At 34.0% G+C, this 22056-nt stretch overlaps 1 protein-coding gene across 1 annotated transcript in view; it reads left to right on the forward strand.

The window, feature by feature from the left end:
• Positions 1 to 22056, forward strand: part of LOC134240934 (protocadherin Fat 3-like) — a 51436-nt gene that overhangs the window by 17527 nt on the left and 11853 nt on the right. The window contains exons 41-85 of the mRNA XM_062723046.1: positions 24 to 212; positions 436 to 567; positions 741 to 926; positions 1055 to 1183; positions 1390 to 1575; positions 1791 to 1922; positions 2064 to 2249; positions 2469 to 2612; positions 2755 to 2940; positions 5023 to 5139; positions 5331 to 5513; positions 5730 to 5870; positions 6105 to 6293; positions 6615 to 6743; positions 6970 to 7155; positions 7337 to 7465; positions 7699 to 7881; positions 8367 to 8495; positions 8864 to 9046; positions 9510 to 9641; positions 9818 to 10006; positions 10451 to 10573; positions 10732 to 10914; positions 11261 to 11377; positions 11580 to 11762; positions 12062 to 12190; positions 12475 to 12657; positions 12853 to 12978; positions 13240 to 13425; positions 15317 to 15445; positions 15671 to 15853; positions 16795 to 16926; positions 17172 to 17465; positions 17786 to 17968; positions 18193 to 18315; positions 18654 to 18851; positions 18988 to 19116; positions 19239 to 19421; positions 19703 to 19831; positions 20025 to 20207; positions 20336 to 20464; positions 20649 to 20831; positions 20973 to 21098; positions 21354 to 21539; positions 21914 to 22045. Coding sequence (XP_062579030.1) covers positions 24 to 212; positions 436 to 567; positions 741 to 926; positions 1055 to 1183; positions 1390 to 1575; positions 1791 to 1922; positions 2064 to 2249; positions 2469 to 2612; positions 2755 to 2940; positions 5023 to 5139; positions 5331 to 5513; positions 5730 to 5870; positions 6105 to 6293; positions 6615 to 6743; positions 6970 to 7155; positions 7337 to 7465; positions 7699 to 7881; positions 8367 to 8495; positions 8864 to 9046; positions 9510 to 9641; positions 9818 to 10006; positions 10451 to 10573; positions 10732 to 10914; positions 11261 to 11377; positions 11580 to 11762; positions 12062 to 12190; positions 12475 to 12657; positions 12853 to 12978; positions 13240 to 13425; positions 15317 to 15445; positions 15671 to 15853; positions 16795 to 16926; positions 17172 to 17465; positions 17786 to 17968; positions 18193 to 18315; positions 18654 to 18851; positions 18988 to 19116; positions 19239 to 19421; positions 19703 to 19831; positions 20025 to 20207; positions 20336 to 20464; positions 20649 to 20831; positions 20973 to 21098; positions 21354 to 21539; positions 21914 to 22045 — 7212 coding nt within the window. The remainder of the gene's footprint in view (positions 1 to 23; positions 213 to 435; positions 568 to 740; positions 927 to 1054; positions 1184 to 1389; positions 1576 to 1790; positions 1923 to 2063; positions 2250 to 2468; positions 2613 to 2754; positions 2941 to 5022; positions 5140 to 5330; positions 5514 to 5729; positions 5871 to 6104; positions 6294 to 6614; positions 6744 to 6969; positions 7156 to 7336; positions 7466 to 7698; positions 7882 to 8366; positions 8496 to 8863; positions 9047 to 9509; positions 9642 to 9817; positions 10007 to 10450; positions 10574 to 10731; positions 10915 to 11260; positions 11378 to 11579; positions 11763 to 12061; positions 12191 to 12474; positions 12658 to 12852; positions 12979 to 13239; positions 13426 to 15316; positions 15446 to 15670; positions 15854 to 16794; positions 16927 to 17171; positions 17466 to 17785; positions 17969 to 18192; positions 18316 to 18653; positions 18852 to 18987; positions 19117 to 19238; positions 19422 to 19702; positions 19832 to 20024; positions 20208 to 20335; positions 20465 to 20648; positions 20832 to 20972; positions 21099 to 21353; positions 21540 to 21913; positions 22046 to 22056) is intronic.

The following is a 22056-nucleotide window of genomic DNA, read 5'->3' on the forward strand; positions in this document are numbered from 1 at the left end:
TTTTATTTTTTTCCAATTGAAAGTTGAAAGTACGGGTGCGAGATCAGCAGTATCCTGATTATGAGAAGTCGGCAGAGGCTAATGTCAGAGTTATAGTCAACAGAAATCGGCAGAGTCCATTCTTCCTGGGGACTTACGCAAGAGAGCTGTCTGAGAATTCACCAATTTCCATATCTATTTTACAAGTGTCGGCCCAGGACTCTGACAGCCGGGTAGGTTTTAATGCTTATTGAAAACTCAGAACAAAGGAAAAATTTTAGAGCTTCAGTTTGCCAAGTTGAATCTTAAATATTTGTACTCACTAGAATCTTGGCAATGAAAAAACAATTTTTTTAAAACTATGGTATTTTAGTTAATTGAAGGGTTAAACTTTGTCCTATAGAAATGCTTCTGTTTCATAGAATTTTATTCTCATTCTTCATTCCTTACTTGCAGCCCACAAGTTCCCTTAGATATGAAGCTACAGGGTTTGGCTCAGCACCATACTTCTTCTATCTATCACCAACTAATGGGTCCATATATATCCAGAACGACCTCAGATCAGAGAAGAATGTCTTCCAATATGTTGTAAGTGTCTAATGAGTACATTCAATATTTTGTTTAATATTGACTAGGCATAATTTAAGCATATCATTTTTTTTACATGTATTTTTATGAGAAACTATTTCTTGTTTTAAATAATTTGACTTTTGATCAAGCGCCAATTCAATAATCCATGAATTCTTTTTTTTTTCTCGCAGCTTCAAGTCCAGGCCTATGATGTAGCATATCCCAATGACAGAGCAACAACAAATGTAACAATTACAATTACACGCAATGAAAACGCACCACAGTTTGACAGAGTCCAATACTCTGCCAACATCAGTGAAAGCACTGCCATTAATGTGGTAGTTTTACAGCTCAATGCAACAGACAGGGACATTGGGGTATAGTATTAGATGAGATAAATTCAGAATTGAACATTTAGGACAAAATACACATCCAAATGCTCTATTTCCAGAAAATTGATATTGCTTTTAATAATATTCTTTAAATATTGTATTTCTGCGTACAGGACAGGATAACCTATGGATATGATGGAGCTAATCCAGTTCCGTTCACTCGGCTTTTCTCCTTGAGTCCCAACACTGGTGTCATCACCGTACAGGCTGACTTAACCACTGACTTGCAGCCAGCATATACAGTAAGTTCAGAGGAGAGATTTCAATAGCCTTTAAGTTACATGTATATGTGTAGGAAGCTGTAGAACATTAACAAAGTTGAGTTCATTTCCATCGAATTTTTAGATGGTTTCTTTAAAATATTGAAAATATTAATTAGATGGTAGAAGTTGTGTATATTCATTATAAAAAGCACGCTAGTATTCAATGAATGTGTATTATTTTGCAGGCTACAGTGTATGCATATGACAACAGTAACCCTGAGAGGAAAACTGCAGTTCAAGTGATCATTTCAGTGTATCGAGACCGCTCGTCACCTCAGTTCTCTGTTGGAAACCAAACTGTCACTGTGTCAGAAAATGCTGCCATTGGGACATCAGTCGCTGCACTTTCTGCTGATGATTCTGATCGAGTGGTTAGTGATTCATGATTTTAAGAAGGACTAACAGTGTTGTATAATTTAAATTAAATAAACATATGTAACTGAGGATAATGTCTGCAAAATTTAATGATGTCAAGAATTCATGTGGCACTGCAGACATCACTTTATTGAACTAATGGGATGGTCAAGATAATGTGTAAATTAAAGTATGTCCATATCAAAATAACTTTGTTTTATTTCTATTATAGGGAGTTGTTACTTATGAAGTGACAGGTGTCTACCCTGCTCCCAGTCTGTTTTCAGTTCATCCAACAAATGGCGTGGTGTCTGTTGCCAAGGACCTACAGTTTGAAGCTGTCAGATCTGACTCGCAGTACAGAGTAAGAACATTTCTCTCATTCATTCCCTTTGTTTTGCCCTGAACTATGTATTGGAGGATGACGCCTTCTTCAAAAAGTTAAAAACATTTTAAATTTTCAGCAACTGCAGAAAACAATATTTATTGATTTTGTTTATTGCAGCTAACGGTAGAAGCCTATGATTCCTTCCGTCCTAACAGGAGGGCCTCTGCCACTGTAACTATCTTAGTTCTCAGGAACCCCAGTACCCCCACCTGGGCACTGCCTGCATATGCAGCCACTATCAGGGAAGACCATCCACCATTCTCAAGCATTGTTCAAGTAACTGCCACAGATCAGGACCAAGAGGTGGGCAGTATGAAAGCATTATATACCTATGAGTGTTTGTAATTCTGATATGCATTTTATGGGGGTCAAGTTAAATTGAGTATTACGATGAAAGAGGCATGTCTAATTGTTGAAGATTCACCACACTTGGTTTTCATATTATTTCCTAAGCTTTAAAGTACATTAATTTTTGTTGTTCTTTGAAGTCAATATGATGATATATTTGTTAATTTTTTATAGGACAAACTCAGCTATGATATTGTGAATGAAATAGATGAGAAAGCACTCAGCAGTGGAGCATCTGATAACTTCTACATTGACACAGATACGGGCATGATTTACCTGAAGAAGAATCTCATGAACACGCCATTCACCAGATTTATTGTATGTACATAACATGTAATTCACAAATCCATACAATCCTGATTATTGTAAAGTTAACATTTTAACATTTTCCATTTACTGTAATTATTGCTCAAAAATAATGTTGAATTAAAATATATATAATTTTTTTTTCCTCCTGTAGTTGACAGTTCAAGCTTGTGACGATGGTGTGCCTCACAAGTGTGCTAATACAACTGTAACCATCACCATCAGTGAAGATAAAAACGCCCCAGTGTTCAACAATGCTCCATTTATTAGGACAATCAATGAAAACTATGTTGTCGGACAAGAGGTTCTCGTGGTGACTGCCGTTGACAACAATGCACTTGTAAGTAGCTGCTGGTGATGACTGCATTTTGTCTTGTACCCCCAGTAAATTTAATAAAAACATCTGGAGAAGAGTTAAACTGATTGCTTCGTTTACTGTTTTGTGGATGATAACATGAACTAATGACAAGTTTTTGTGTCCTCGTCTTTTCTTTGTGTTTCTAAAAAGCAATTTTTACTCTATTATAAATGAAAGTATATCAGCTGATTAATACAATATAGACTAAAATACACACGATATAGAATTATTCTTAATTTATTAAGATTATAACTTTTTATCCCCAGATGTAACTTTGATTCTTAAAATATTTATTTTAAGAGTTGTGTCATACAGTGTATCTGGTTTTTGATAATTGTACAATTTTTTAAAGATATCACTTTTTGCAAAAAAATTTAACTATGATGATTTATATACTCTCTGCATGTCAAATTCTTTTATGTTCTTTCCTGAATCTTTTTCTTCACTGGTGTTTGAAGTGGTATTTCAGACTGTAAAATTTAGAAACTTAATTTTTTTTAAGTTTTATGTATATTAAAAATTTTCCAAATCTTAAGTACAAAATGCAAACATATAGTACTGTTTTATAACTACAGTAACTTATCCTGGGAAAAAAATCAAAATTATTTTGTCATGTGAAGGGTTTTTTCCTTCTTTTTAAAAATTCAAAACATACTCTATTCCCAAAAAATATATTGAAATGTCATCTTGAATTATTGCAGTAATATAAGATTACTTTGTAATACATGTACATGTATATGAAAAGTGGGTACAATTTAACCAATTTATTTTTAACATGTGCATAATATCTTGTACATCAGTTGACAACTATAGTGTAGTTAACCGTTTCATAAAGTTGTGTTACCATGCTGATGATGTTTCCTGTATTATATAATCAGGTTGGGACAGTAAGTAATAAAGTCTAAAACCAGACACATTTAATATAATCCATATACACCAGCAGCATATGTATACTTTACGTAGGTAGTTTACTTTGATATGCCGCTGATTTGTCCTGGGACTTGTACAAGCCACTCCATCTTGCTTTTCTCCATTGCTTCAGGATGTATATTGATTGGATGCCTCTGTTTCATTCTGTCTTTCTAGAGACTATCGCATTCGGAGAAATATGTCTCAGTACTGTACTTGGTGGAAATGAAAATTTATTGTAATGAATGTTGGGCATTGGTTTCAAAAGGACTTGGGATTTCAAACTGCATGAAATATGTCTTAAGAATTAAATGTACGAGATATGATTTGTGTGATGGGTACTTGCATGTTTGCTTTCAATTCTGTTATCTGGTTTCTAGGTTTATAATGTCTTTCAAATCAATAATGATCTTTTCTTTGTCTTTTGTCCTTGTGTGGTATAATAGAAGTGTACCTTTAAAAAAGCAGACTTCTTAAGAAATTCTAAATGCATGAATTAATGATTTATCTTTATATACATTGTCATGTAGTTATAAACTTATTTTTCAGTGATATCGGAAAATTAGTCTGTTTCAATATTTAGACTTCTTATTCACTTTACAATGTTAGGTGACATCTGTAGATTCTTAGGCCACCTGATCATTGTTAATACTTGGGCCCTGTTTTGTTCGTTTTGTAGTTTTAGTTTAAGAATTCCTTACTTTTATAGACATGCCAACTATTTGTGATATTCATCAATCTCCATCCTTTATAATGTACCAGAATTTCCAAGTATCATTTTGTAGCATCCCCATTTCTTGACTTCCCTTTGATATTTATAATTTATATATGATATAGCATACTACCATTATGGCATCAAGATATTGGTCATAAGCCATGATATGGTAGAATATGGTACCATTATCTTTTCCCTCTTTATCTTTTCCTTATAAAGATTTCCTATCAAATGCCATATATTTTGCCATTTATTTTCCTTTGAAATAAAAGAAATTTTAACTCGATGTACTTATTTTAAAATAAAAGAAAACTAACATTTGCAGTAATTCATAACATTCTTTTAAACAAACAAAAAGCCACAACTTATATTCTTGTAAATTTATATTATTGCTCATAATTATTAACAGCAATTTTATAACAACATGTATTTTTTAACAGGCTGCAATTAGATATATGATGGAACCTCCTGTGCCAAGATATTTTGCTATTGATGAAGCAACTGGAAACATTACTGTTGCCAAGTCACTCAATACATCCTTGGAGACAACATACAGTGTAAGTCAACTTTCTACTGAATCACTGACAATGTTTATAGAGTTATTTGACTATGATGCTGACAGTATTTTACACAGAAATGCTACAGAAACAGTTTTTCATTACAATGTACATTACAATGTACATGTAAATTTTGTGTCAGGAAAGCTTCTTTGGTTCGATGGAATTCAACCTTTTTTTATCTTTTGTAGTTCAAAATCTCAACCTATGACAGTGGAGAGCCACAGTATAAGTCTACAGCTGATGTCACCATCATCGTTATTCGTAACCTGAATCAACCCCGCTTCCTTCAGAATCCCTACAATGTACAGGTTGATCAGAATGCCAACTATGGGTCTACAGTGGTCAATACCACAGCAGTAGATGATGACAAGGTATACAGATTGTAGATAGCCAGAATCCCACAATGCACTGGATTCAAACATAATTCAAAGAAAATCTCTTCGGAATATATCAATACAATGAAAGGAAAATTAAAAAAGACAAAGTTTGATGCTCTATTTTATCTTATATAAAAAAGAGCACTCACTTGGCATGATTGTTGAGTCGTCTGGTTGTACGATATCAAAATGTTGTTCTTGATTTTGCAGGATATTCTCCGCTATACGATGACTGGTTCTGGTAATTCCCAGATACAGTCAGAAGTTCAGATGTATTTTGACATTGGTCCTGATGATGGAGTAGTCTACCTTAAACAGTTACTGACCAATGTTCCCAGGCAATCATACACGGTACTATATAGATACTAGCAGTATCATGTATGTGTTAAGGACAAAGAGAAAATAATATGATAATATTTTATATGCTAATCTAAAATATCATGTAGAAGAATTATTCGGGAAAAAAAACTTTAATTATTATAAGTTAAATTGAATTTTACTTTTTTCCTTTATTTTCATATGCCAAAAAAATTATATGGAAAAAGAGTGAAACAAATATAACAATTTTTGATTATTTTTTTTCAGTTATTTGTATTTGCAAGAGATCAGCGTCCTGTAAATGAAAAAACTGGCACGGCCACAGTGAATGTGGTCATCGATTTTGATGAAACTCCCCGTTATCTTGACAACCTACCTTACAGAGCCAACATTATAGAGTCACAAACCATAGATTCACTTGTATCTCAACTAAGGGCGCAAGATCCCGATCTGAAGGTAGGGGTCAATACTGCTTAATTTGACATCGCAATTTACAGTACTTAAAAATATATAGGCAGAGGTCTGGCAAGAATAAATGCTATATCTATCTTACTGACTACTGTCCTGTGATTTTTTTAAAGCCAGTTTTTTGGTAAAATTACAAACTTTACCTGTTTCAAGCATGAAAAAAATGATGGTTTTGTCCATTTCAGTGTCTGCAAGCAATTTGTAATTGAATTCTATTTAGTTTAAAAGGACTTTTTGAGGTAATTTGCCCTTCATGAGGTTATTTAAAGGAGAGACCAATATAAACCTTGTCTTGTTCTTGTTTTTTAGGGTGATCTGACCTATGAGGCCATTGGAATGTACCCTGCTGAAGATTACTTCAGTGTCAACTCCTCCACTGGAGCTGTTAGGTTGATCAGAGATCTGAAAACCGATCCCTCTGGACTTACAACTTACACTGTAATTCACGATTTTTCTCTTTTTGACTCTATTATTTTATTTTATGGATACGCAATTAATTTATACGTAAATGTACCTTTAATGCCATACTCGTCTTCTTTTTAATCATTACTGATATCACAATTTAGAATCAATATTGTTTATGTTGCTAGTAAATTTGGTAAAACAAAATATACTTGGAGGTACACTGTATTGTTTTCTAACCCTCTATGGTATTACTGTACAGCTGCGTGTTGTGGCTTATGACTCCCTGTATCCACGACTAAAAGCAACAGCAGACGTTATAATCAGTGTCACCAGAAATCCATTTGCCCCTTCATTCTCTCCCTCGGCCGACTACAGCGCCACAGTACAGGAAAATGTCACTCTGGGCTACTCAGTCTTAGACATTAATGCTACGGATGTGGATAATGTAAGTTAAACCATATTACTTGCATTTACAGTTGCTATTGTTAAAGGAAAGGTTAACTTGAAAATGTTAACATGGTTTTTTTTTTTATTTCTCATGTTATAAGCAGTTTATTATGTGTTACACAGTAGACATGTACACATTGCTTTTTGTTTTTCATGTATTATTGTATTTGTCTCATTAGGATCCAGTGACATTTGCCATTGTGGCCTCAGCACCTGCTGGTGGAGAAAATTTCTTCTACCTTGACCCAAATTCTGGGCTTTTGACAACCAAGAGGCTGCTGACAACAGCCCCAAATAACTTTTATCAGGTGGGAGGGAACACTCAATTTTATAAGTTCTGTGGATTGGTTTAAATTAACATGACTGGTGCATTAAAAATATGTTTAAAATTATTCACATTCAAGCTCAAGTTAATGAGGTTTTACTAGTATGACATTAAAACACAAAATAATCGCTACTTTATTTGCACTAGGGTGCAAACAAAAAATACTGGTTATTAGAAATTACTAGTGTATAGGAAAAAACTTGATTATATTAATAGATGACAATCCAAGCGTCGGATGGGAGAGGCAGAGCTGCTAATGCCACGGCCAGAATTACCATCACCCGTATTCCTACAGACCAGAGGCCATTCTTTGTTTCTACCCCTAACAGAACCATAACATTCAGAGAGGCAGTCAACAGTCAAATTGTCACTGTGATCGCACAAGATCCTAATCCAGTGGTAAATTTTTGTTTACCGTTTATCTGAAAATTCATGAGATTATTCTTCAGATGCCATTTATAAATTATAATGAGATATTTCTTTGTCAGTAAATTCCGTCGCCTCAGATCTAGAATTTAGAATGCAGAGAACTCTGCTGTTGCTCTTTTTTTCTTTTGATTAAATTATTTTTACATTATAATTACATGAAAGTAAAACTGGTTTCTATTCTCACACTAAACTTTAATTTCCAATAACATCCAAATGTTCTGAAGGATATGATACCATGCTTCTTTTAATAAAAAATCACTTCAACATTGAGCTTTAAAGGAAAGTAATAACTGAATGTCACTTTTCAGTAATAGAAAATTTTCATTGCAGAATGAAATATTTTAAAGAATAAGAATCAAGCTAATTAAGTCTTGTAATAACTTGAATTTATGTAAACTATCTGATATAAACAATATGATATCTATAATCTAAGCAATGAAATATTTTGTTTACAGGGAAGCATAAGATATGAACTTGTTGGAATTTATCCTGCTCAAGATTTCTTTGCTGTCAACCCTACTACAGGAGTGGTGAATCTGATAAAAGATCTTGCTACCGACAATTTTGAAACTATGCAGTACACTGTGAGTATAAGCACTTTATTCAAAAATGAGGTCTTTAATAGGAAGTATTTGTTAAAAGTTGAGAAACTTGCCTGCTGAGAATAAATGCAAATATTTATACACTTTTAGAGTAGAGATTGTTTTCTTTGCAAGTTTTGTAAATTTGTGGATTCGTGATATTTTGAATTATAGATTTTAAAATATATATACATATATATAATGAAATCATTTGCTTCAAATTTTTGCAGTTACCAAATCATTAAGCATTAGAAGAGAATTAGATTTACTTGCAAACATATAGGGAAAATAAATCTTGAAAAAAAAGAGGATTAATAAAAATCTTAAGCAGTTGATAAAGTGATCATGATTTTTCATCTTTTTCTTTTTAGCTTCGACTTGAAGCATATGATACAAATAACCCCAACCTGAGAGCAGTTGGTCTGTCCTTTATCACCGTAATCAGAAACCCAGCCTCTCCAGTATTTGAAGTTGGTGATTACTCCATGTCGATAGAAGAAATTCAGCCAGTGGGATCCATTCTACTGGAAGTTAATGCTACAGATAATGATGGGGTAAGCTTCTTCACTATCATGTCAGGGAAGGAGGGGGCTGTCATTTGGAGAAAGGGATAAATATTAGGAAAAACCAGGGTTTGGGATTTCTTCTTTCAGCATTGCACCATGAGGTTTATTGGAATCAAGGTTGATCTCTTTGTTTTCACTTACCAGCTTTTCCCAAATGGTATTCAGACCAGTCATGCATAGATGGTGCATTGCATTTTTTGTATGTGTATACGTAGCATGGATGCTAATATTATATTTCATGATCCAATAAATGATTAAGTTAAATGGAAGATTTAGCTAGGCATAGGTAACTTTTTGAATTATATCAGAGGGTGTCACCCGTGCTTCAGATTCTGCATCTGACCAATTTCTGGACACAATGACTAACATTTAATATTCATCTGTTTACCAAATCAAATTCTTAATATTAGGTGAAAAAGATCTAGTTCATGTACTTTTGGTTCATTTACAGGATCAAGTACTGTATGATGTTGTACAAGACTCTAATGGAATCCAAGCTAATGAGTTCTTCTTGGTGAACAGAGAAAATGGCAAGATTTACCTCACTAGAGATCTGAGAACCACCACTCTAAATTCATTCACGGTTTGTAGTTTTTAGGGGTTTTTTTTAAGTTCCAAGATGTAATAAAAATTAGAGAAAAAAATGATTCATTAAAATAATGGTGTACAGTTACATTTTTCAGTATAAATTGTTTCTATTTATATACATATTACTTTGATGTGAATGATAATTCTTTTCTTTTAAAATTCTTGCAACAGTTCCAAGTAAGAGCTCGTGACCAAGGTCGTCCGGAGAAGTTCTCCACAGCGCGAGTGACATTCACCATCAGAAGAGACAATGGTCCTCCTTCTATGCAGCGGGAATATTTTGCCCAGATAGCTGAAACCGAACCGGTCAACAACATCATTCCCTTTACTTCTATCCAGGCCTTGGACAACAACATAAGGGTAAGGTCATTAGTGAACTAGGCAATTGTCTTACATGTAAATTTATTACGTGTGGAATTTTCCTTCATGAATTCACCTAAAATGATATTTGATATTTGAACTCTTTCATGTGAAATGGATCTGAAACCCTTAATGAAAATTTATTTTTTTCATCTTCTGTAAATTCAGCTTGTTTTGAAAATTGATGATCAGATATTTTAAATTTTGTTATTTAATCCTCATTAACATGAAGTGAGACTTTACATGTTGGTACAATAAACAGATGAAATATGTAGTGATATTAAAATTTAGTAGGCGTAGGATGTGAATAAACTACATGAATGACAAAAAGTTTTTTGACTATATATGAGTTCAGGAATATGGAATTATCATTTTAACATAGTCACTGTTATTAAAATGAAAAAATAGAATGAAGTCAAATTAACAATTGTGTGACCATTTCAGGGTTCCTTAGTGTATGAAGAAGAAGGGGACGGACTTGCCATGTCATACTTTGCTTTGAACAGAAACACAGGAGCAATCACTGTACAGAAGAGCCTGCTTACAACCAATGAAACAAATTTTGTGGTAATCTAAACTAACTAATTTGAAAGAGTCACCTATTTCTCGAGTTCAAGAATGCTCTTGAAAATTCAAATATATGCATAACATCTTAAATATTTTCACACTGTTTTTCCCCCAAAGTCTTTTTCTAATGAAGTTTTGTCATGTTTCTGTTTTAACAGTTGAGGGCCATAGCTTACGACACTTACTACCCTGACAATAAGGCCAACACTACAGTCAGAATCACCGTGATTCGTAATCCTAATGCACCACAGTTCAGCCAGAGTGCCTACGAAACAGAGATCAACGAGTACCATTCCTTTGGTGTCACTGTCTTCACTGTCTCTGCTGGGGATGCTGACAAAGTAAGAATTGAAGCACTCCTAACTTTATTTCATTTTGTCCTTGATTTCCATGAGCATTATTATTGTTATCATTAATTTAAGATCCTAGGACACTGTAAACCAATTGTATTAGCAGTTACTTGGAATATACAGTGTAACATTGTAACTAGTGGGTGATTGCCATTCAGAGGTGCCATAAGTGTTGGTTATATTTGATATTGTAAAAAGATATATGTATATACACTGAGAATGTTGTTAGAAATATTGTATTGATAAAGTTAGTAACAAATTATCATCTAGAGAGAAAGGTGTGAAATGCAAGTAAAAAGATTTAAATATCACCTGGTGTTTCTTGTGCACTTTACAGGATGTAGTATTGTTTTCCATTGAACCACCAAATGACTACTTCTACATTGAGAAATACAGTGGCAGAATCTACATTCGAAGATCTCCAAGTGAAAATCCTTCTGTATCAGAGTATAAGGTAAGTTTACAATAAAAATTTAACCAAAGTTACAAAACTCTATTCAATTTATGATTGATTTTAGATAAATAATCATGTAATAAATGAAAATAATAATCGTAAACTTTCAAGGAACTACTGAATACACTGTAATTGATTTTTTTCTCCTCAGAAGTTTTAGGTTTGTTTCAGACTTACAATGTTGGAGTTTTGTCTTTTCCAGTTCTATGTTTTGGCCAGTGATCAGAGGAGTCCACCAAGGATCAGCAATGCCACAATGACCATCAGAATCAGAAGAAACCAGCCCCCTAGGTTCTTAAGATTGCCAGAATTTACCAGCACGTCTGAGAATGCTGCTGATAACTTTGTAGTGTATACTGTGCAGGCTACAGATCCAGACAAGAGGGTAATTATATGTCGACAAATGGGGTTTCAAAGCTCTTTTTAGATAATATTTGAGCCATGCACAATCATATTTTTCCACATCACTGTCCTTTGGATAAAATGAATATATGTTTAAGCTCTCGAGTTTACAGTTTATAGTGCAATGGAGTAGGTTAGGAAAAAGAGCACTCTTTGTTTACAGTTTATAGTGCAATGGAGTAGGTTAGGAAAAAGAGCACTCTTTGTTGCTTTGAATAAAAAATTGTCGTTTGACAAACAGATGATCAGTATGATGCATGAGTCCTTTGTTGTGTTTTTTAGCCTGCTGCCAGACTGGTGTATACAGTGGTTGGAGATGGTTCTGGTCCAAGCTTTTTCACACTGGATAACTCTACTGGAGAAGTGAGACCAAAAGCAGGACTGAGAAATGACACAGCATTACAATATGTGGTGAGTGGATTTTGATTTAAGAGTTCTATCTTGTAACGAATGATAACTTTGTTTGAAGGAGTTGATAATGAAAGAAGAAAACATATTCGCAAATTTAGGCCAGTGGACTTCCTGTAGAGCTATTAACCTAAGCTTCATTAATCCATTGCTTTTTCTTGACCCAAAAAAGTCATTGAGTCTTCTATGCTGACCAAATTGAACGTAAATTATGGCATATGCTTTGGATTGTTGTGAACCTGCCATAATTTCGTTTTATGATTTCTTTGAATGATTTTTTTTTACAGTTACGAATCTCTGTTTATGATGAGGATATCCCTGACATGAGGACCACCAGCACCTTAACAATCAGTGTACTAAGAAACACAAACCAGCCTCTGTTTTCTCAGCGGTCCTATGTCTACAACATCACAGACACAACCAGACCCAGTACTGTGGTAGGACGCCCCACAGCTTCCGATTTGGATGGAGTGAGTATTGGATTAATAAGCTGTCTCATTGCTCAATTTCCTAGAAAAGCAAGATATGTCACTTTAACAGTGTGATCAAGATATAGAAATTTATTTTCTGAATATTATGCAATCTCTTTTACAGTAATTTTCAATTCGGTATTTGTAAGCATTCTACAAGTTAAAAATATTCAAGTATTTTTTTCTGATTTTCAGGACAGGTTGCAGTATTATTACACAGCAGGGGATGCAACTCATCTTGAATACTTCTATGTGAATAGAGACACAGCTGAAATCATCCTTATCAAGAACTTGGACACTACAGCTTTAAGAACATTCAATGTTAGTATACATTTTTGACTTCTTCGTAAATAGCTATTAGGCAGTATTGAGAACAAATTTTCCTTTACTTTGGTTCAAAACAATAATACAAAGTTAAAATTATGAAAAAAACAGTACAAATTCTAGTTTGCTTTTCTTTTTTTTCTTTTTTGTCTATGAATGATGCAGTAACATATACTGTTTTATTTATATCACTATACAATTTCAAACCTGTATAGGGAAGAGAATTGTAACAGTATTAAATGAATTTTCTTTCAATAGCTGCAAATAAGAGCAGAGGATGGACGAGTTCCACTAAAATCTGACACGGTTCAGGTCACCATTAATGTAGCCAGAGATCTGGAGCTTCCAGTGTTCATTAACAGACCCTACGTATTCAACACTGATGAACAGAAACCTGTGAACTTCACTGTTGGGTCTGTGTCAGCAGTCGATCCAGATATCAGGGTAAGAGACAGAGGTTTACATGTGTATCAACATTTCTGAGTGGATTTCATAAGGCTTACATGTAATATATTCAACAGTTTTATTTGCCAATGGATGTTTTTCATAGTACAATAATATGTATGTAAGAGTACCAATCTGTTTGAATTTGTCTCAGAATTTGCTTTCTTGTGATATTAAAGGGCATTTTTCATACAGCTTGATTATGACCAACAATGATACCCATCAATTTGGCTGTTTTAATTTTTTTTTTGTGGGGGTAGCTGGAAGTTTTCATGTGCATGCCAATTTTTGTGCATATAATGGTTTGCAATAAACGACTCAAGTTTTTACCCTTGTAAATTAATTATTTCCTACAATGTTACTGTAATTGGGGAATTCAAAATAAAATATTAAAATATAGCAAGAGATTTAATATGTAGAAGAATTTAAGTGACCATTTTCCTATTTTGTTGTTAACACTGATTTGCTGTGTTTAATAGGATGGATCAGTAAGTAAATATATCTGTCATGGCAACAGATACAACAAACCAAAGAATACTTGTACACACTTTGCTGCAGTAGAAAAAGAAATGTATGTAAACAACTCCACATAATTATTCCAACCATTGTTCTAAAAACCATTGGTTTTCCTCATCATTGTCTTTTAATGTAAAAAAAAAAAATACCCTAAAGAGTGGAAACAATTGAGAATTTAGTACAAAGGGGAACTGCAAATAAATGAACATGGAAAGTTTGGGGGGATAGGTGTGGAGTTGTTTGTAATTGCTTATTTTTTCTGATATGTACATGTATATTGTATCTGCCTCCAGCCATCTTGTGCTTTCTGGCTTTAAATAAGGTTATTTTATGGTGAGAAGTGTTAGGTTTCATAGACTCTCTGAATTAGGTGAAAGTTTCAAGATTTATACCAAGAATTTCCTTAAGTATTGCATGCATTTCTTAAAATACAGGGATGAATATGGTGTTATCATGAATGACATTTAAAAATGTCACTGTATAAAGAATGAAGCAGTTGTTCTGTCATTGTGCATGTTGAGTACAACTTCTGGTAGAGGCTGCATGATGAATATTACATACATGACTCATTTATATAAGATCTGCATGAATATTGGGAAATGGACCATTTGATTAATATGTAATTCAGTCTTTTTTATGCTTAAGAAAACCTTCATAAAAATATGAAAATAGCAAAGTTTTAGAATTATCAGTATTGTACGTCTTATAAACTCTGATATTCCATAAAATGTTTCTCGTTTTGACTTGGTGATTTTCCTTCCAATCTTAACTTTTTGTCCAACCTTTTTTTTATCCCACATCACTGAAATATCTATTGAACTTTCAACTACCAATTTTAGCCGAAAAGTAATTTATTTACTCAATCCTGATTTGACATCAGTCCTTCAATCTTTTCTTTCCTTCCCATGTATATATATATTTCACCCATGTTAAAGAAAATATTCTATTTATTACTGTCCTAGTTTAAATCCCTTTATTGCGGTAAAAAGTATTTGCTTGTAGGAATAAGGTCATTTTCTCTATGAAGTTTTATATACTTAAAGATTTACATTTCATAAAGCATTAAATCATTCATACATAAAAGATATATTTCCAGTCACATTCAGGCACATTTTATAATAATTTAATTTTTTCAAGCATATTTCAAGATCTAAGAATTCATCTTTCTTTGAAAATAAGGCACAGAAGTACAGAAATATATATGTAATGATAATTGTTTTGGATATAGCTGGATATAGCTGTTAAAACCCATTTCTGTTGTTTCCATATTAGGATCACTAACAATTTGACAAAGTAGACCCTCAGATTATTAGATGAGTCCTACAGTCTTAATTAAGATCAGGTTATCTAATAAGCTTGTCCTATTGTTTTATAGGGTAGGATTCAATACGAGGTAGTAGGAATTTATCCAGCTCCCTCCTTCTTTGATGTGGATAAGGACACTGGAGCCATTAGAATCACAAGAGATCTGAAGGAAGATAAATCGGCTACAGGAACCTATGTGGTGAGTTTAACTTTGATAATGTAGCTTTTTTATGAATACAGATATGAGGGCTGGGAACTTCAAGGTCTTCGCATGAAAAGGCATTAATAACGGAGAACTGGGGATAAAAAGAATTTTTTGGAGAAAATTACTGCAACTTCACGAATAAACAGTTGCCAAGTATACTTATTGGAACACGTCTTGAAATTACACAGTATACATACAAAAGATTTTTTTCATTTTCAGTTGAGAATATCTGCATATGACTCCAGAGATCCCAGCAAGTTCACAACAGAAGATGTAACAATCAATGTGGCTAGGAACCTTAGCCCACCAAGATTTAGTCAAGACCCATATTCCAGAACTATCACAGAATTGTACCCCATGGGAGTGCCTGTCCTCAACATCTCAGCCACTGATTCTGATCAGGTGGGAGACTTTATATAATTAGAGATGGTTCATCATCTACATTTCTATCTCTTTCCAGGATATCTGTATAAGATGTACAAGATTTTGAGGGGAAAGAATTGTGCATATATTAGTGTTGGCAACGAGTACCCGGTTAACCGGTTAACCGTCGAACGATGCGAGTATCGGTTAGTAAAATTGCTATTCGGTTACTCGGATAAAATGCATCTTATATGGTTAATGGCAGAAAAATGAAATGTAAATTTGTTTTTAAGCGTACAAATAAACATTTCTATAATTTTTTTAACCGTTAGACTTAATGATCTATATGTATGGTTTCACTAATTAGGATTGACTGGTTTTCACACTTAATTGATAGCTTTGATTGCCAGCAGGTTATACAAGTTTTGAAGACCCAAGTTATAATTACCTCATTAGATAATTTAACAAGATGCCGCTAAAGATAGGTATATGTATGCACATGTATAGCTTGGAAGTATTTTAAAAGAACAACGGAGGGCATACTTGTAAAATGTAATTAATGTGAATTAGAGTTATCGTGACTTCAAATTTTTAAATTATTTTTCTCCTTGATCGTGACATATATCGGGGGTTGAAAAGTAAAGCCATAATTGTAAAATAGCGTGAAACATTGAATATTTTTTTTCTGCTTTTAATATTTTGATTATAATTATATATATAATTCAAGATATTGCGTGCATGCTCTTTTTAAGTTTATAAATAAAGGTAATTCACAATACCTCTGTGTTTTATTAGAACCGATGAGTAAAAGATGAGATAAATGATACATATGAATAAATCATCCGAGTAACCGGGTACTCGATCGGAAGATTGAGCGAGTAACCGGTTACTAAAAATCGTCCGATTTGCCAACACTAGCATATATCCTTTTTTTTAACAATCTATAGAAATGATCATCTATCTTGTATTTTTTGTGTTAGGATACTGTGTCGTACTCGATTGTTCGAGACAATACTGGTGGGAGTTCTTTGGTTTATTTCTACATTGATGCAAATGGACGCCTGCATCTGAGACAGCCACTGACATCCCCTGGTGTACCAGGACAGTTCAGTGTAAGGATTTTATTTTGTTGATTGATTATAGAATTTACATGAAAAGGCTTTAAATGTTTTTGAACGTTTTATGTAAATGTTTAGGTAACTTATATATGTTTATAGGGATCCTACCATTATTGTTATTTTCTAAAATTCTTAGATTACAGTGCTTACAATATAATTATCATTCAGAAAAGTTATTGTTTCCAAGAAATTTCTGCCATATTAAATAATAAAAAAAAATACATTTCTGTCTGTATTAGATGGTTGTTGCGGCTACTGATTCTGGAAGACCAGCAAGAACAACGGAAGTGAATGTGTTTATCACTGTTACTAAGATCAATCCACCTAGATTCCTCGGTACCCCATACACAAGGAATCTGGAAGAAAGAACAGCCAATGGTACCAGTATCATTACTGTTCGTACGGATGCCTCCACTGACATTGTCTATGAGATAGTGGGAGAACCACCCGCACCATACTTGTTCTTCGTGGATCAAACTGGAGATATTCATATTAAGAGGGATTTGACAACAGATAAATCCATGCAATACACGGTAATATTCTTGCTTACATGTTTACAATAATATATCCTAAAGTATATATAGAAATGCAGAATTTACAGAGCTAGATTTTGTATTTATTAAAGGGGAGGGTTTTTTTCTCTAGGGCCCTTCTCTAGATATGAGTATTTATTTCCCCTGTCTGTCCCACTGATATTACTTGTTCAGAGCTCATCTTCTATCCCTAGGCCCAGTCTGGCTTAAACTTAAGCCTGATCACTTGTAACTAAAGGACGAATAATGTTATTGGTTGATAAGGGCATGATTTGCATATTTTTCCTTCCAATGAAAACTCACTCTTTGAAACCTTCCAGATAAGAGTTCGAGCCTACCAGAGAAACACACCATCCAAGTACTCTGAAACGGATGTGATAGTCAACATGCTTAGAAATGTCAACCCACCAGTGTTTACACCAGACAGATTTGACATTAACATTAACTATGATGATCCTGTGGGCAGTAGAATCATTCAAGTACAGGCTGCAGATGCAGATCAGGTGTGTATTAACAGAAATAAAATTGATCAAAATAAAATGTTCGGAATTTACTTGACAGAACCCTTTATTTATGCCGATTGACCATACTTACAACTAAAAAAAAAAATCTGAAAATTTAACATTCTTTCGAAAGGTTTTGATTTATACAGCAAGTAGAGATTTTTTTCTTGATGTTGCAGTCAATAGAAATGTCGATATTTTCATACTTTCTTTTCGTTTTTTAGGATAACCTTCAGTACAGTATTACTGGAGATGCTGCTTGTCAGAATACATTCTACATTATCAGTGCTACAGGAGAAGTGTTCCTGGGCAAAAACCTAAAAACCACCTCAGATGTCACATTTAGGGTAAGTTTGTGTGATGTTATCCTTGTTACATGATTCAAGCAGTTCTGTACCATTAAATAACAAAAAAAGAAAAAAATCATAGAGAAGAAAGAACAAACATTTCTTAAAAACATCAAAATGATTTTGTATACATACACATTGTGCCATAAATACAGGTATAATAGAATTTTTTCCTATTATCTCAATTATAGTTCTTATTTAATAGCTGTTAGATGCTGTAGTGAAAATGAATTATTGATCCTCTAACATGTCTAAAGAAAGTCGTTTGTCAAATGTTTGTTAAAATGGGAGAAAGTTTCTTGTACCTTGGCACTGAATATGTAATGTTTTCCTTACAGTGTACTTTGAGTGTGACAGACAATGGGTATCCAACACCAAAAGTTGACACTGCACCAATGGTCATCAATGTAATCAGGGGAACTAACCCAGTCTTTGGATCTCAAGACACCACTGTCAATTTGCGTGAAGATGTACCACTGAATACTCAAGTCGGAAACCCCATCACAGCAACCAGAATTCCTGCACCCCAATTTCCCGTGAGCATTTTCAGTGAACCTACTTTGACCTTTGATTATTTTTTCTTTATGAACAGTATACATATATATTGTGTGTAGAGTTTGTGGGGCCTTGTGAATGTTATAGCTATCTTAATAATGCATCTTATTTTGGTAGGATACTATGGTGTACGAGATCATCGGCCAGTATCCAGCTCAGAGCTTCTTTGGTGTCAATAATGCAACTGGTCAGATAAGTGTCATTCAGGATCTGCGCTTGGATGGATTAAAGACCACTCAATACAAGGTAACTAGCCTGTTTAAATTTACATGACTGTGTGGTTAACATAGTTTCTTCTGTAAAAGATTGCCTCAGCATATTTCAAAATTTCAGTTTTATGGAAATTCATAAATTTTGCTTGTGTTTAGGTGTTGGTCCTGGCTTATGGAACTGACAAACCAGACCTTAGAAGCACGGCCACAGTGACCGTTAATGTACAGAGAAACCTGAATGGACCGAGATTCTTCCCCCAGACAGACAGGATAGAGTTACCAGAAACTACGGGTATAGATTTCTGGTCCATGCCTCAGAATGTCACAGATCCAGACAGTGTAAGCATCAACTGATAACTAAGATTTATTACAGTGATAAAAAAGGGGAAAAACGGTAACAAATACACCATGTATACATACAGTGGAAAACAAGGTAACAAATACACCATGTATACATACAGTGGAAATATTGCTGCTGTCAAGATGAGACATACTTGTTTCATATGTTTTATTAGCTCGTCCATGAAAAGTACTGTTTTGGGAACAGATTTCAGGACGGGATTAATGTCAGAAAGTTTTTAGCTATATATGTATTGTTATTTTGTTTTGTCTTTTTTCAGTCCAAGATCACCTGCTCCATCATATCAGATGCTAAATCTGTGGAGTACTTTAAAGTAGACCCAGACACTTGTGTACTGTCACTGAGAAAATCTCTTAAAGATGACCCAGACTTAACAACAACATACAATGTAAGTTTCTACAATTTATTAAGTCTACTTTTGAGCTTGGTCATTTTTCTTACAAATTTCCAGCTTTTGTACAAGTATTTTTACTTTGTTTGATTTAAAAGATAGAAAATATTAAGAATTAACATTACAAGACCTTTTATTTCAGTGTGTCTAGTCTTAAATACTGAGTTTGGAATTTTTTTTCGCCTTCCAGGTTGTTATTCAAGCAACAGATAATGGACAGCCACCTCAGTCCAGCCAAAAAACCGTAGTTGTCACCGTCCCTAGAGATTTAAGTAAACCCCGATTCCAGAATCTGCCACAGACAATAACTATTGATGAAACCAGACAAGCTGGTTCCTCAGTGTTTGTTGTCTCAGCAACAGACGACTTGAGAGTGAGTAGCTTTTTGAATTTTGTATCCTGTAAGAATATATATAAACGGTAGTTATCGGCAGAGAATTTACATTGAAATACATATTAAGTATTGCATCAATTAATATGGACTTCATTTTGTATTAACAGGGTAGACTCCAGTACAGTATCGTGGGAGATCTTCCAGCTCCAAGCTTCTTCCAGATTGATCCCAACACTGGCAACATGACCCTCCGAAATTCCCCCAAGTCTGATGGACTGGCAAGCAGCAGTTACACTGTAAGACACCCTATACTTAAGAACAATAAAATGTATCAAATAATGTATAAAAAGAATTATAAAATTAGTTCTCATCTAAAAATTACAGCCAGTATTTTTATCCAAAGAAATTTATTCATTATCGTAAACTTCTTCATAGAACTATTTTCTTGTGGGTTGAGTTTTTGCTACTTATTTACTGCAGGTAAGAATTCAAGTTATTGATGATGCTTGGCCCAACAATCCTGAGTATGGTGAGCTAACAGTGCAAGTGACCAGAAACAGACAAGGCCCACAACTCAATCCATCCACTTACAACCAGAATATCAGGGCCAGTAACCCTGTAGGTTCTACCATTGTGACCATTGGAGCCTCAGACCCAGATGGGGTAGGTTTACTTATGCTTGTTATTATAAACAAGTGAAAATTGAGGAGTTAAATTTGTGTTTTAATGTGTAGAACTGATTGTTTCAATGTTTATATCATCTTTTTATCAATGGGAATTAAATTGTCCTTTTTCTGTATGCAGGATAAACTTGTATTTGTGAACCGTGGAACAGCCAATGACAAGAAGTATTTCTTTGTACAACCCGAGACGGGAGCTGTGATTCAAATTGGAGACTTGACTGAATTGACAACCCAGACAACTTTCCGAGTAAGCAATTGTCAGCAATTCTCAAATTAAGGCTTTCTCTTTCAATATCACATCCATCCTCTATTATCTTTAAAAAAGGAAGAATAGTTTAATTGATGCGAACATTGATTATTAGAGACAGAGAAATAATTATCAACTTGAGTTTTAGATTCGGGTAGGGCTTTTTTATTGGCGACTTAACAGGCATCACCGAATGGCCATATTTAAAGAAGACCATTTTCACATAGTCATTTAAGAATTACTCTTTTATTTCAGTTCAACGTTGATGTGTCAGACACTCGCCAACCTCAGAACACGGTGACGGCTAGTGTTACTATTACGGTCACCCCATTAAGCGGACCCCCAGTATTCACCCAGAATTATTACACTTTTGATACCTCCATAGTAACACCTGTCAATGCCTCTGTTGGAACTGTGTCCGCTGTTGATAACGACCTACAGGTAAAGGATGATATGTTGCTAGCATTCTTATCAAAATAATCATAGCATCAATTGCTCATTTTGTGAACAGGTGTATGCACATTGATATTGGGCTTTTAATTCCTGGAAAGGCATAGAAAATCTATGAAAACTAGTTTTGATTTATTTGGTATCATTTTCATAGTAAAACAAAATCTTCAAGTGATCAAATAAATTTAATGTGTGGAATTAAAAAGATGACAAAGCCAGGGATAATAAACTATGCTTTAACTTTAATTCATCAATTTTATAGAGATTGATTGTTTCCTAATTTGTGTTTATATTTGAATAGCAAATAAAAATTTTCAAAAATTACTAAATACACATTATTGATACTTGTCCATTATCCATGTTAGGGAGCTGTGGTGTACAAAGTAAACGGATTTACTCCAGGCACGGAATACTTCAGAATGGATCCAGCCGGATCTTTTGTCTATATTAGAGTGAACAAAAGATTGTTGGACAATCCTAGTGTTACTTCATACTTGGTAAGATCTAG

This window comes from Saccostrea cucullata, unplaced genomic scaffold, assembly GCF_032062105.1.
Source record: "Saccostrea cucullata isolate Sc308-1 unplaced genomic scaffold, CSIRO_AGI_Scuc_v1 ctg3073, whole genome shotgun sequence".
Taxonomy (NCBI): domain Eukaryota; kingdom Metazoa; phylum Mollusca; class Bivalvia; order Ostreida; family Ostreidae; genus Saccostrea; species Saccostrea cuccullata.